Genomic DNA, 16,145 nt, shown 5'->3' on the forward strand with positions numbered 1-16,145 from the left:
GGATAAGTGATGTTGAAATAACTTAGAAGAAGTAAGAATGCAGAATGCTCCGAAGAGACTTGCTGTGGTTTTGTCCTTGTTCTTAGTGTTTTGGTGCTAGCTACATCATCTTATCCTGCTTCCACGAAAGGGTGCTGGTGAAGGAAAGCAAAGCTTGCTGTATGAGGAATAGTTTTACTCTCTTTTTGCTACTTAAACAAACATAGGAGAAAACCGAGAACTATGCCGTCTTAAGATCTATCAAATGCTATGTGATAAGAGGCAAAATAGACAAGCTGAAGATGTTTGTGAATGGGAAAAAATGTTGGGGGTAGAGGAGAAAGTTGCCACAAGAAGTTTGGGAATTCTATCTGGGCAAATCTGAACAATTATGCAGTTTGTTCTGTATCATTGTGAGAATTCTGCAAAATCATGGATGCGATTAAGATTTGATTGATGATAAGAGGATGGAAATGGGGAATAGGGAAGGCAAACTTCATTCACTGTTGGTGGATGTGCACAGAAGCAAAGAAGTACTGGCAAAGTATTGTATATAATATTTTGAAATGATCCCTTTCCCGACAACCTAAAGTTTTACTGCCGTCTTATTTGAAATATATTTTACCAAAGTGTAGAGAACTATTGTGCCATATGGTTGCTAGTTTTCATTCCACGGTTAATAATGTTATTTCATGACTTTGTATACCATTTGTATACCACAGTCATCTCTAAGTGGTGTACAGAACACCCAAAACAATAAGGCTAAAATGAGTTAAAACTCAAAATCAGAATTCAATTAAAAATTGCCTATTGGAATAAAAACAAGTCTTCAGTAAGTGCCAGACATTCAACAGGGAGGGGGCCTGCCTGACCTCAACTTGAAGGAAGTTACACAAAACTGGGACCATAGTATTGAGGCTCATGTTACTTTTTGCACTGTAAACACTACAGGATCAAGCACACATCCTGAATACAGGTCAAACGCGGACAGTCTTAAAGCCACAGTGAGAATAAACAGGAACTATGCAAAAAAGTTAACCGTAGTTACAGCAATGAGCACAACTACTGTTTCTTGTCTCTATTTTGCTCACCAAGGACTGCAATACAGACTGAGACTTGCCCCTTTACAGATATACCACTAGAGCTACACTGTGAGGTCTATTGAGTCTCATGCAATGTGGTTCCTTAGCAAAAATTATGAGACACGGGTAACTGCTTTGATCCATTTGGACTGTTGCAAAGTGGGGGAACATCTGCTCTGCATACAGAAGGTTCAGTCGCCCACAGGTCCAGGTAGGTAGGCTGGGAATGTCCAGTCTAACTGAAACCGTGGGGGAGCAGCTGCAGGCCAGTGCAGATAATATTGAACTAGATGGACCAATGGTCTAGCTCCACAATGCAGCTACCTAGGTTCCTCTTTGGAAAAATCCAAAAGCCACTGTAGGATAACATTGTTATTAGGACAAACAAAAGAGTCACAAAATAGTGAGCAAACTTCCATTTTCTCCAGAACAATTCTTCAGGACGGATGCTGAGCAAAACTGAACAGCGGAGTGGGGGAGAAAAAACTGGCAATGTTGGAATCTGCTCAACATGAACATAACATTTTTTAGCTTCTTTTTCACATCTTTCTCTGTACAAGACATCAAAACTGTAAAAGGGGCTTTGGAAACACTCAAAATGAAAATTTCCAGGACAGATCCCTTACCAGGAAGTTATTTAAAACTCACCAATTCTATTGTTTCCTATTTTTGCAGACAGCTCACAGATTAGTGCTTAAGGGATCGAACTGTTCACAAAATGACCCTGCTTGGCATCTGTAGTCATTTAGCATAGCTAGCAAGCTGTCTTCTGTCCGCCACCCCCACCCCCTTGAAATCAACCGAAATAGGAGAAATTCAAAACGAGGTCCTAACAGTGAAATGAGATCATCCATAAAACGTTATCATACACTGAAGCTCTTTTAAACAGCACCTCCAACCCCTTGTCATATTATGCTTAGCTTTAGCTAATACCCAATACTTTGTCACAATCTTGATACCTCCCTCATCTAAGCATCTGGAGGAGGAGAAAAGGACAGAGTGTGAAGAAAGTTGCGAGTGGAGCAGGTAGAGCAGTGGCCCTTTCCCCATCCTGTGGAGCCCATGGGAAACTCAACAAACCTGCTATACCTGGAACCGGGAGCGGAGACTGCAGCTGAATGGGACATAGCTGTGGGAAGTATGTGGAAGTACCTTCCACCTTGGGCCTGCCCATAAAAGACAAATCTAGATTGAGAGAATAGAGTGATGTCCGCTGTTTCCAGGAACTCTTCTCGTTGCGAGACTTTTGTGGGTGAGCTGAGAGTTTGGACCCAGAGGACAAGAGGGAGGGTGTGTCAGAAGGCAAATGGATTGATATTGATTTATATATATTAGTAACTTTGTATTGATGTAACGTTTTTATATGTAACTGTGCATTTTTGTAATACTGTAAGTTGTCTATTGTTGCTTCAGTACACTGCTTAGAGATATTTTTAGTATATTAAGCAAGGGGGAAATAATCAATCAATCAATCAATCAATCAATGCATAATATAATTTTATGGATGACCCCAAATCCTGTGCCCTTGTACCAATTCCCCAAACAACATAATTCCCCAAGCAACATAATTCTACCACTCGTTTTGTTGAATCAGTCATTTTTGGAAATAGTTGCAAGTCAGTGACAATATTGGCTGCAATCCTATACCCACTGACCTGGGAGTAAGTCCTGTTGAACTCGAAGAGTCTTATTTCAGACATGTATAATTGTACTGTTAACTGAGAAACCCAGCTGCCATCCCAATATTACATCTTCTCAAGTTTATTTTGTTTCTAAAGATCAGAAGCCCTTTCCTCTAAATGAAATCCCTTTATTGAAGAATCCAAAATACTCACACGTACGCTTCATGAATATTCACCGGGAAAACATAAAAGCATACCCTCTGAACGGTATTTTCATACTGAATCCAAAATGTAGCAAATGAATGTAGCCTAACAAAGCATTTTCTTTTTGTGAGAGATTAAACTTCTTGTTAAACTTGAACAAGTGAAATTGCTGATGCCCCATCCTCTTTTCTGTGAAAAGGAGCTGATATGCAGAGCAGGCATTAACAGGCTACTAAATAACTTTTATCCCTACATTTCGCCTTTAGAAATGTTTTTCAAGGCATCACTCTTGCCTTTATCAGACAGAAGCTAGCAACCAAAACAATTCAGTTCCATCTTCTGTTCTTGACCTCGTGAGGGACTCTACCCTGCGAAACAATGTAAATGCTTAAGACTGAAACATTCTACTCTCTTCTCAAATTTAATCACAGATTACTTCCTCCCTTTTATCCAGCTTTTACAAAGGAGCAGATTTCCTAGACGGAATTTGCATTCTCCATGAATCATGCCTCTTGGTGTACTGACATACAACCCAATGAAAAAAGGTAACATTGCATCTGGGGTAAAAAAAAAGGTAAAAGGTAAAGGACCCCTGGACAGTTCAGTTCAGTCAAAGGCGACTATGGGGTTGCGGCACACATCTTGCTTTTCAGGCCGAGGGAGCCGGCGTTTGTCCGCAGACAGCTTTCCGGGTCATGTGGCCAGCATGACTAAGCCGCTTCTGGCGCAACAGAACACCTTGATGGAAGCCAGAGCGCACGGAAATGCCGTTTACCTTCCTGCGAAACTGGTATATACCAAGTCAGACACACTGGCCCATCTAGCTCAGTATTGCCAACACGGACTGGCAGCAGCTTTCCAGGGTTTCAGGCAGAAATTTCCCCCAGTACCTATTTATCTACTTGCACTCGTATGCTTTCAAACTGCTAGGTTGGCAGAAGCTGGGACAGAGCTCAGAAAACGGCAACCATTGTTAAGCTACAGCAAGGTCAAGAAACACAATGCACTAGGAAGGATGGTTAGTATATAAAAACCACAGCATAAAAAAGGTGGGAAGGGCAGGTTGTTCTTTGGCCAACTGTGGTCCAGAGGTTTGGCGCAGCCAGCCCTTTATAGGCTGGGGACGGACTGGAGTGAAGCCTGCTCCACTTCAGTCCTCTCCCAAGCCCAGCCCACTCGGACTGTCCAGACTGTCCAGTTTCAAATGCCTGCATTGCAGGTTGTCGGACCAGATGACCCTTCCAACTCTACGATTCTATTGAATGCCCTTGACATTTATTACCTTCATTGCATTTTGCTTTGTATCTTGCAAGAAGGGCCGGGGAGGGGGGGAGATACGACAACATAAATCACTCCAGGCAATGATACTATTTCCCACTGTACTGCACTTCAGATTTAAAATATTCAAAAAAAAAAAATTCAAGTTGCATTTGTCAAACATGATTATTCCCTTAGTGCTTATAAGCTTGCTTAATATAAACTGCCTGAAGCTGAAATTAATAAAATTTACCAATGCCTTATTATTATTATTATTAGTCAGTGAAGCTTGTGGACCATAACTGACTGGAATCCTATTGTTTTCAGTGTCACAAGCAACTTTAGTTGGCTTTTCCCTCACAATCTCTACAACCACAGCATTAACCACCTCTACAACATCAACATTTCAGTATTTCTAGATTCATGGCAACAGGACTTTATGCTCAGCTTCAGTAGTGAGATAACCTGCGTCAGGGATAACCTGTGTCCCTGTTTGTATTAATTGACAACATTCTGGTTTTTGATACTGTTGACCATGGTATCCTTCTGGGGCAGGCTTATATACATTGTTGCTACAGTTCCTCAATCTGGGTTTTAGTGTGTGTTTTAAAACAGTTACTGTACACATACTATACACAGTATAATATGTTTTTATCACAGTATACATATATAGGCTGTAAATGTCTTTGAGACTATATTAAAGTGATCTGCGAGTCTAATAAATGAAATCAAAACAATTCCAAGCCTATTTTATTATTGAAAAATTATTTTTAATCATGCAATCATTACTCCCTTTATTAGTTACCTGTCCCAATGAGGATTATTCCCAAACAGCAGAAATTCTTCGTTTGGAATGCCAAGTCAAATTTAACCTGTCCTTTTTGCCACTTTAGTGCCATGAGTTGTATTAAATAGTAGCTAGGAAAAGCAGATATAAGACTGAAGCATGCCTTTAATTGTTCCCCCTGTGCAATTAATTCATCCTGAGCATCTCTGAAAGGAGGATGATTTTCTGATTCAGGAAGAATTATAATACCCAGATAGAAGAGTTTTAAGAAACAGAATTATAAGCAAAGTAAGATTCCTGACCCATTGCTCTGGAATGAACGCTTTGTCTTTTTCCAAAGAGTAAATTTCTAAACAAATACAATATCCTCAAGGCATTTATCTGACAGGCACTTTGACGGAAAAGCATTTCCAGAGAGAGCAATGGGAAAGATGTTTCTGAAACTCCCACATGAGGGCACTCTAGTGCCCTCTGGTAAGAAATTTCTGAAGAGCAACTTAATCTTTATGCAATATCACTTTTTAAACCAATTTTGACTGTACTCAAAATTTAAATGAGCACGTACACACATCTACAGATCTCCAATAACAGAGGCAGGTGAAAGAATAATTCCATTAAATATTCTCTTTGAAGAACAATCATTATGGGTTAATTTAGTCTTTCCTCTATGTAAACGCTTGAAATAGGAATCCAAAATCCTGTAGAGATTCAAAAGCTAACAAGTGGTTTCTATTAGAACAAATGAAGGACCATTAAGGGAACTGCATGAATAACACTGAAGAATTACAATGATAAATGGACACCATGAATAATGCAGTGAGGAAAACTGTGTGAAAATGTTAAACAGGAATTTGAAGAACTTTGGACAAGTGAACTCTTCACCTGCATTTCCCCCGTTTGTATAAAGGAGGAGACCTGAAGAATATGTACAAGTGCAAAAGCAATACTTGCACCATCAAATTCATTATTTTAAATTAAAAATGCACAGCAGCAGCATTCTACCTACCTTAGGGTTCCTTTCTACTCAGAGTTCACCTGAGAGAGCTATAAATTACAGAAGCCCACCAGTCACAAAATGGTGGTGCCTGTCACAAAATGGCAGCAGATGGAGGCATAATCAGCTGGCAATTACATATATCACCTTTCTACTAATTTATCCACCTTTCAAAATTGCTAAATTCTTTGCCACAGAGTTCTCCATATTGCAAGGAGTTCCGTAGCTCAGCTTTCCTCAAGCATGGTCCACTGTACCAAATGTGCTAAGAAAGCCAAGGGACTCAATACAGAAGAATTTCCCCGTGTCAACTGCCCAATTACTTATGCAAGATGGCTTTCGGGTGACAAATCCAGCTGATCAGTACGTATTGGCCAAATTTTGGTAGAGCAGGCCAAGTCTGTGTGCTTCTCCAGAATCAAGTCATGGAAGAAAGCAGTCTTTCTTTTTTGGTCAACCTCTTGTTCACCAGCAGCAAGGCCAAGACAGAGGAGCTGACAGATGTGGAGGCCACATCATTCAAGTTGGGAAAGAAATCAGGAGCAAGGAAAGCTCTTGGTGGTCCTCCAGCCCATTTGATTGCAGGTCTCTCCACTGCCATACTTCTAGTGTCCTAAAACTACTTGAATTAACTACAACATGCTCCATTCTCCTTGACAGACACATCTCTCAATAATGACTTATTATTATTTATTCAATTTCTACACAACCCTTCAACAAACAAAAACAATACCCCCCAATTTAAAAGTTCATAGATTGTTTAATTAGCTGAAATCCTGGGAGAAGAGGAATGCATTTGCCTCACACCTAAAGATATGCAACAAAGGTACCAGGCGAGCCTCCCTGGGGAGAGCATTCCACAAAGGTGGAGCTACCACAGAAAAGGCCCGTTCTCGTGTTGCCAGCTTCCAGACCTCTCGTGGAGGAAGTACATGAATAAGGGCCTCAGATGTCTATCACAGGGTCTGAGTCAGTTCATATGGGAAGACGCAGTCCTTGAGGTGTTACAGACCTGAGCCATTTAAGGCTTAATAGGTCAAAACCAGCACTTTGAATTGGGCTCAGAAACCGTCAGTGGAGTCGGGCTAGGATTGGCATTATATGCTCAAACCATCTTGCCCTTGGTGAGCAGAGGTGGAGACAAAATAGCACAGTGTTATTAGCATCCTTTCTGCTTCAGGATGGGCAGTTCAAAACTAGGACACTGGCAATATTATGGTCTCTTGTTTCTCTCCCAGACTGTGTCAACTACAAACACAGGAAAAGTCAGCTCAAATTCTGAACTCACTGACCTTTCTATAAAATTCATTTCTTTAATTAGAAGACAAACATGGATGAGGGTTTCTGCTCTGAGATTTAAGAGTATGCTCAAAGCGGGTTTGAAACTCATGGGTTTCTACATGCCACTCCTTCTCTTAGCATTGCTAAATGTTTCCATTGTCTTATGTTTTGATTATTCAGTCAGTCCAAACCCTATGCCAAATGTACCCGGATTAACAAACCACAAATATTTAACTCTGAATATTTCTTTCGTTTCAAAGAGCGAGCTCATATTAATAGTCTGTGTTCTCATTGTATATATCTTATCTTTTTTATTGAAATATAAATAATTCCTTAGGTAGAGTTTCATAAATATACAGATGTATATTACAGGGCTAGCCATATGGTAGCAATTTAAATAGTAACACACACTCATTTCCCAGCTGTAGTTATTCAGTGGGTATGACCTCTATTTTCACATTAAATATAACTCATTGCTGGTACAATAATTTTCAGCTAATATGGGGAAATGCCCATTGACTTGCACGTAATTGGATAGCACAATACCAGCTAGCTTACTCTGGAATCACCCACAGCTGTAGGTAAATATAGCTTAGAAGTGAGACTTTGTTATGAGAACAATGCAGAGATTTCTGATATATAAAGATAAAAAATGTATTTTCTAGTTTGTAAAGATAATGTATATGCTGAAGTGAATATTTCATAAATGTTGTGAATATTAATACAGAACAATGTGTGTATATCAGAAGTTTTTTTTGGGGGGGGGGTGAAATTAGGGTGATCCCAAGATGTGGCTTTATTGTAGAATTAGCACAGCTCATGTACACAAGCTTTTTTTTGTACCCTGCAGATAATCTCATCATCAAAATGTCAAAATGTATTTGTTTTTACATTAAATCAGGGTTTACTCTTATCACATATAATCATTTAAGTAAAAACGAACCATTATATTTCCATAGTCTTTGCTGGTGTGGAAACCAGTTAGAATATTTTGGGGGCAGGTAGCTTATTACGTGGGTGTTCCCTGGGAGGTGTTTATCATCACACTCCAACTTTCATTTACTTCCCAACTAAACACAACCTAACCAAATTGTTTCTGCTCGTCCGAACAATGTTAAGTATGCATATTTCCAGCTGCATGCTAGGCACATCAGTCAACAACCCAGTTCAGAAGATCTCAGTTCATACATTGGGATTAAAAAAATTAATGAAGAGTTCTTGCACAAGAAAAAAGTACCAGATGAAGACTTGTTGAAAGCAACACACTGATAATACCCACGACAACCCAGCTTCAGCTTCTAATTTTTCAGACTAACTCCTTTTAAGTAAGGCTTTCTAATCAGCCAATCTGGGGGACGGGGGGAACGGACAACTTTTCCTGTAACAAATTCACATGAACAAGTAATATATTCCAAATGAAATAAAATCAGGGTTGGAGAGAGTCCAAGTATGGTTATACTCAAGACAGAAATAAGTTAATGTAAATAGTTACTATTTTGCGAAGGTAACTCCAGCGTATGATATCGAGTGACTATAAATTTAATGACAGAGCACATGTAATATTATATATAAAAAATTACACACACCCCTTGCAATCTGACTCTATGACATCTCTAAGCCCTGGGCAGAATGCTCTGGAAACTTTTTCTGCTCTTGAGAGTTTGAAAATAAACTCATATCATTGGAACTTGTGCACAGAGGTTTCTGTGGACTGTGTCCAAGGTATGAAATTCCTTCAGAAATCCAGTCAGCTGGGTCGTAAAAGGTTGATTATTCCATCACACTGATTGAAGCAAGAAGGGATAAAACTACATTTACCAACCACATTATTTTTTATTAGGAAACGTTTCAAAGCAAACACCATTCCAATTTTTTTAAAGGCTTGTTCCATTCAAGAACAGCATGAACATGTAACCATCAAGGCTGCATTTGTAAATGTTCCCAAAACTCCAGTAATACATCACCCTAAGTAAAATAAATTAGCTGAGCCCCCCCCCCAAACAGAAAATAAAAGCTTCTATGCAATTAATGTCTTAGCAATGTAAACATTTGTTATGAGATCTGACATATGTTAATGGAAATTGCTTTGCTGAATTTCTGCATTCAGCATTCCTCCATTTGTGCTCTGTGAATAAGTAGGCTAAGCCAATGTTATATTAAATAAACAAATTCTGTACCTGAGACAGAAATGAATGCCAAGGCTCGAAGCAACCATTTCCTGGGGTAGATGCGGAAACGTTATTCTCAGTGTGCAGTGCAATCTTAAGCATGTTTACTCAGAAGTAAGTCCCACTGTGTGATTAGAACTACGGCCTACATTTACAATCCATGGGCTCTTTGGATCCCCAGAGGTCTTCTGTATTTACATGCTTAAAATGTCCCAGAAAATATGAAGATGAACCATTTTGTTCCTGCAGTCAACCTGCCCCAACAATTTTTTTGAGATTGTCAAATGTCAGTCCCCCCTCTCCAAGAACTAGAATTTGGTCCAGAGACAAAAAATATCAGTAGGGATGTTAAATTACAGCTGCTTAAAAGATTGTAAGGCACTGGGAGACTGGGGTGTCAGAGAATTCCAGTGAAAATGGAAACAGAAGTGGAAACTGCTGCAGTTGGCGTGTTTGTCTGTGGTCCAGAATGGAAATCAGTCAAATTACTATGACTGGTGTTCATTCACAATGCTATTGTTGTTTTAAGCCCATAAATGAAATGTCATTAATGACTTTCTTTACATTGTTTAGAAGTTTCATTTGCATGGAAATGAATGTCAGTTGCATGTGTCACATAATTACAGTGGTACCTCGGGTTACATACACTTCAGGTTACAGATTCCGCTAACCCAGTAATAGTACCTCGGGTTAAGAACTTTGCTTCAGAATGAGAACAGAAATCATGCTCTGGTGGCCTGGCAGCAGCGGGAGGCCCCATAGGCTAAAGTGGTGCTTCAGGTTAAGAACAGTTTCAGGTTAAGAACAGACCTCCGGAACAAATTAAGTACTTAACCCGAGATACCACTTTACTTAAGTTATGTAACGTTCGACTTCCGAGGTACAACTGTACTAATCCAGAGTATTTGTGCCTTGTGTTGAGCACTTGGGACAGAAACTGGGAATTCTGCCACCCCACTGTCCTGACTGATCTAATGAAGGTCATCTTGGATTTGATGCTGTAGACTCCCAGAATGCTGGTTCTGGGGACTACAAAATTCATGCTTGGGCCACCTTGTTTATGGGGTGGAGTGAGAGCTCATGACTTCACCACTACCATAACATGCTATCAGCTGAGTACATGTACTAGAACATGTTCTTGAAGGTGCTTTTCTCAACTGTACAGGATGTTGGCAATTTGAAGTGGAGGCTATATTGTCTTGTGCAGCTCAGATAATTTCCAGCTGAGGATAAGTATTTTAGTGACTTTAACCATGGGTGTTGAAGCTACTGAAATGGTTTGCCATAGAGGTTAATGGAATCTGATGGATTCCTGAGGATCCTGGAGGATTTTCTGCCTGATATGGCAGGTATTCCCCTCAAAGCCCTAGTTGCTCTCTAGTAAAATTAGCCAGATAAGAGACACTGTCCAGATTGGATTTAGGGTCCCCGCCCGCAAAAAAAAACCCCCACTGGATTTATTTCAATGTAAAATTATTTCTATAAGGCATTCCCTGGTAAACCATTAAAGAGACTTGACTGTTACTGGACAAATGCTACCTGTTGCTAGCTAAATGCCAAGTTATACCTTCTCGAAAGAGGTTGACATTCATAGTCTGACAGTTTTCTTTTGCAATGGCTTTTTTTTTTTCTCGTTAGACAAGCTGAATTATGATGGTTAGCACTCAGCAGGGTAGTAGTGACATTTATTATTTGCTTGCTCCCTTTAAAGCTGCCTTCTCATTGGCTAAAAAAATAGTTCAAGCCATAATTTTTAGGAAGAGATCATTTTAAAAGTCTCAGGGGGGGGGGATCATGTGTTTCACATATTTAAAGTATATGCAGCTTTATCATTTAAAAATAGAAGTGCGGTCCAAAGGTGTGATATGTGAACAGGACAGACCCATGTATGCAGTTGGAGCTCTATCTGCAATTTCTGTCATATCAGTTCCCACTGCCAAAGATATTAGCTGCTCTTAAGAAATGGATTGCCTCCTCAGCAGTGGGAGCACCTGTGGCAGAAAAGGCAAGCTGTGCAAATTCTACTTTCCCATTTGGATTGTGGTCAGTTTCGTGACTAACCACACTAAGGCAGTGATCAAACTGCTGAAGTGAACAGATGTGGGTAACTGAAAGGGATATGGAAGAGTGGCACATCAGGAATAGTGAGGAATTAGAAATTAACCACTATTATTATTGAACCTCTTCCACATGCTGATTTATCAATGAAAACAGTCACATACACATTAGCTTTAAGCCTCTACAGACCAGCCCTCAGCCATAAGCTGTATCTAAAATTCCATACATCTCCCTTATAAATGATGTCAATGAAGATATTATTGACAAGACAGCAAGAAGTCTAGCCAACAATGGCATATTTAGTCTTCTAAATTTCAAATTTCTGAGGAGACAGGCATTACTGCATTTCTCTTTTATTCTTTCATCTGCAATTCTATGCTGTTAACACTTGAGCTATTGTGACACAAAGTTGCTTTGAGCTATAGAAAACAGATGCCAGCGAACATGCATTAAAACATTCCACTTAATCAGTTCCAGTCATACAAATTACTTACCTCATCTCCCAACACAATTTCTTCCCTGGGAGTGTAGAAAAGAAATTTATATAGTGTATAATGCTGGAATATGCTGGAAGACAAGAACATTGACACTTCATTATGCAGGGGGTAGGGAATCCATTTAGAAAAAATATTTTGGGAGGAAACTAGGGCCATTTTGATTCACAAGGAAAACATTGCCATAACAAGACTGTACTCTTCTACCTAGATTTTTGGGAAGTATATCTGGGGTTTTTTCTTACTTTTCCATTGTCCCACCATATTCCTGATTTACAAAATTTTTGTGGGGCAGGTTCTGTCTTTGATTTGTATAGATGTGTGTGGGTTTTAAAAAAATAGATTTCTTATGGTTTTTGTAATTGGCTTTAGTGTATATGCTGTATTGTATGTTGCTCTGGGTCACTTCCGTAAGTAAAACAACAACAAAACAACAACAACAACAGTGAATATCAGAACCCAAGATAGGACATATTTCCAACTTTATTTAGATAGATTCTTCTATACAAACCTAACAAGGAGATCAAAGAATGTATCAGAGGTCATAGTCTCCAATGTGGACCAATATACTGAAATTTGGAATGTTAGCACAAGTGTTATTTTAAATTAATTCTGATGCTGAGAGACATACCTCGCCTTGAAACACTAAATTTTTTTTAGTCCTTGCTGTTTTTCTCGGTGATCAAGTGGTACAAATTGTCTTTTTCTATTATAGCCCATCTGTTTGTGGGTAGGGGACTTATTCTGGTGAGATCACAATGCTAAGAAAAGGTGACTCATGACCACAGCAACATGAAAACATTATGACATCAGAGAGTGTGAAAATAGTTGCAGCAGATACATGGCCAGAAGACTCACTTGGACGTACTGATGGAAGCCATGCAGTCAGCAGCAGTCACAGTGCGTTTCTGCAATCCTTATCACTGCTCTCTCTGGATGATATAACACAACGGCACCTATGAATGCTTTTCCTTAAGCACGACTTAAAGAAAAGTTTGATGGGCAAACTTATCAATAGCGGGCATCAGGGACACTGCAGTGTAGTTAGAAATAGCCTTCTAAGTCAGAGAATGGAACGTACAGCAGAGTTCTAAAGAAACAGAAGCCCTTTGTGAACATCACAGAGCCAGGGGGATGCAGTGGATAGGCTAGGACTGGGGACTCCAGTTCAAATCCCCACCCAGCCATGAAAGTTCATTGGGTGTCATTGCACCAATCACCATCTATGAGCACTAATCTATCTTAGAATATAGAATCATAGAGTTGGAAGAGACCACAAGGGCCATCGAGTCCAACCCCCTGCCAAGCAGGAAACACCATCAGAGCACTCCTGACATATAGTTGTCAAGCCTCTGCTTAAAGACCTCCAAAGAAGGAGACTCCACCACACTCCTTGGCAGCAAATTCCACTGTCGAACAGCTCTTACTGTCAGGACGTTCTTCCTAATGTTTAGGTGGAATCTTCTTTCTTGTAATTTGGATCCGTTGCTCCATGTCCGCTTCTCTGGAGCAGCAGAAAACAACCTTTCTCATAGGAATGTTGTGATGTTATATATATACACACATACACATGGTTCAGCCATGAACACAACCTTGATCTCCTTGGAGCAAAGGTAGGATAGAATTGCTTTATTTTTTATTAAGTTTTATTTATTATTATAACAAGAACTTCCATGTCTATATATTAAAACCCCTCATGAACTCCTGGTCCTAGTTTTTTGTTTTTTGAAAATCACCGCTACAGAAATACTTTATACCTTGGCCATGTCTCTCAGACCGAAGACATGCTCATTTGTGTAACTGAATACACCCTTTTGGATTCAGGAAGGCGAGGGGAATGCGTATGCGTAGGCCAAAATTATTACTGTCCTGGTTCTCAAGGAGCTTCATTGAGCCACATTTCTATCAAATTATGTAGCTTGGACAACATAGATATTTCTCCTCCAAAACAGTACAAAATTTCCTTTCCTTTCTTTTTTTACGGGACACAATGGAATACACTTGGCATTCCTTTCTGCCGTTACTGATGGTTAGACTTTTGGCACGACAAGACAAATGATTACACATGTGAATGAAGTTACAGGGTAGGGCTTTTTATGACACCTTGCAAGGATCTGAAAGTGATTAATGCCAACATATTTCCCCAGCTTAACTGTTTCCTGAAAGAAAATGTCAAGAGATATGTTGATGCTTGCTTGCCTGCCTCCGGAGACAAGATGAAAAAAAGGGGGGGGGGAGGAAACACTGTCATCTTTTAGTAGACGTGAAGGCATCATCAGAGCTTCTGTGTGGATTGTGCCTCTATATTCAGGCATTTCTCCTTGTTTTTATTACAGTTCTCAGATGTTTATAACAAAGCTTCCTCCAGGGGGAAAAAAAGGTTTTAAGAGCTGAAGCACCAAATACTCATTTTGAGGAAGGAAAAATACCTTAGTTCCATCACTGAAAATATATACAGAAGTACAGCCTTTGCATCCAGCATCCCTGGCAGCTGTTGATGACTTAAGTGTCCTGGCAGAACCCAATGTTGACCTTAAACTCATTTCTGACATTCTGTTCAGCATTAGGGACTCCATTCTAACAGCACATTATTACCCCAATGCAGAAGCAGGCCAGGCCACTATAGGAAATTAAAATGATGGACCCCAGACCAGGAATTCTGTGATTCTATGCCACTTCTGCAGCTCTAACAGTAAGGTGGATATGACCTGTTTTAACCTTTCTGAGCACAAATGCAATGAGAAGGAACAGGAAAGTTAAAACAGGTCATAGCCACCTTACTGATAGAGCTGCAGAGGTGGAATAGAATCACAGAATTGTAGAGTTGGAAGGGGGCAGAGGGTCATCTAGTCCAACCCCCTGCACTACAGGAATCTCCAGTAAAGCATCCATGTCAGGCCCAGAACTGGTGTTACTCCACTGCCCTGGTGATCCAGATGCAACTTCTAGTGAAGGAAGGCATGCTGTCTTTCAAGAGACATCTAGTCCCAAGCCAGATCAGGGACTGGCCTGCAGTTTGTGTTTTTTTAAAATTGATTTTACATTTCCAATATCGATACTAAACATTCATTTTTCAATCCCCCCCCCCCCGCCTTCCCTCAGCTTTCATTTCTGGTTTATTACATCAAACGATACATTCTACTGTTTGAATATGGGATAATTTTCCTGCAGTTTGGCCAGCAAGCAAGCAGCAAATGGAAGGATGCAAAGTGAGAGAGCTGGTGTGAATGGTCCACCCCTTTTCTCCCTCAGGTATTAGCTCTTGACCAGTTTTCCTGACTGGAAAAATGCATCTATCAAGTCTGCTGTTGTACGCAGTTCCCCGTTTCATTGTTCTTTTACAATTCCAGACAGCTTTCACCCTGATATTTATGTTAGGCGTTTATGTTCTGTTGGTTTGTTTTTCAAATTGCTAGTTTCGATGTCCGTTTACATCAAACACATTTATTTTGCCAGTATTGTTGTGGCAATGTGTGATTATGTTTCATGTTATGTTTCCATTTTTTTATGGCTTGTAATATGTCATAAATTGTGCTTTAACAGGTTGTGAGCCACTTTGTGTGAAGGAAACTGCGAAAGGTGGCCTATATATAAATAAAATGTGGCAGCTGATTGGAAGCTTCATGCTCAAAAGCAGCATACCTCCAAATACCTGGGAGAGGTTGTTGCCTTTGCATGTGACGTTCCTGGGAGCATTTGTCTTTCAGAGAATGACAGAACTGTTGAGTTGGAAGGGACCCAAGGGATCATCTAGTCCAACCCCCCTGCAATGCAGGAATCTTAACATGACAGATGGCCACCCAACCTCTGCTTAAAAACCTCCAAGGAAGGAGAGTTCACCACCATGGGAAGAAGAAGAGAAGAGTTTGGATTTGATATCCCGCTTTATCACTACCCGAAGGAGTCTCAAAGCAGCTAACGTTCTCCTTTCCCTTCCTCCCCCACAACAAACCCTCTGTGAGGTGAGGGGAGCTGAGAGACTTCAAAGAAGTGTGACTAGTCCAAGGTCACCCAGCAGCTGCATGTGGAGGAGCGGGGAAGTGAACCCGGTTCCCCAGATTACGAGTCGAGTCTACCGCTCTTAACCACTACACCACACTGGCTCTCACTGCCACTGTTCCATTGTTGAACAACTCTTACTATCAAAAGGTTCATCCTGATATTTAGCCAGAATCTACTTTCTCGTAACTTGAAGTCATTGGTTTGGGTCCTAGCAGGA

At 40.2% G+C, this 16,145-nt stretch overlaps 1 protein-coding gene and 1 long non-coding RNA gene across 6 annotated transcripts in view; both read right to left on the reverse strand.

Annotated features, from left to right (window-relative positions):
• The window catches only part of CABCOCO1 (ciliary associated calcium binding coiled-coil 1), a 53,794-nt gene that overhangs the window by 22,347 nt on the left and 15,302 nt on the right, over positions 1-16,145 (reverse strand). For all 5 annotated transcript variants that reach the window (XM_081190956.1, XM_081190960.1, XM_081190958.1 and 2 more), the window contains exon 5: positions 11,927-11,999. In XM_081190956.1, coding sequence (XP_081047082.1) covers positions 11,927-11,999 — 73 coding nt within the window. The remainder of the gene's footprint in view (positions 1-11,926; positions 12,000-16,145) is intronic.
• On the reverse strand, positions 12,392-13,529 carry LOC308585389. Its single transcript, XR_014007361.1, has 2 exons — positions 13,451-13,529; positions 12,392-13,163 (listed from the first exon to the last, which is right to left on the reverse strand). It is a non-coding gene; the product is annotated as an uncharacterized lncRNA (long non-coding RNA).

This window comes from Podarcis bocagei (genome assembly GCF_964188305.1).
Source record: "Podarcis bocagei genome assembly, chromosome: 4".
In the NCBI taxonomy this organism is placed as follows: Eukaryota; Metazoa; Chordata; class Lepidosauria; order Squamata; family Lacertidae; genus Podarcis; species Podarcis bocagei.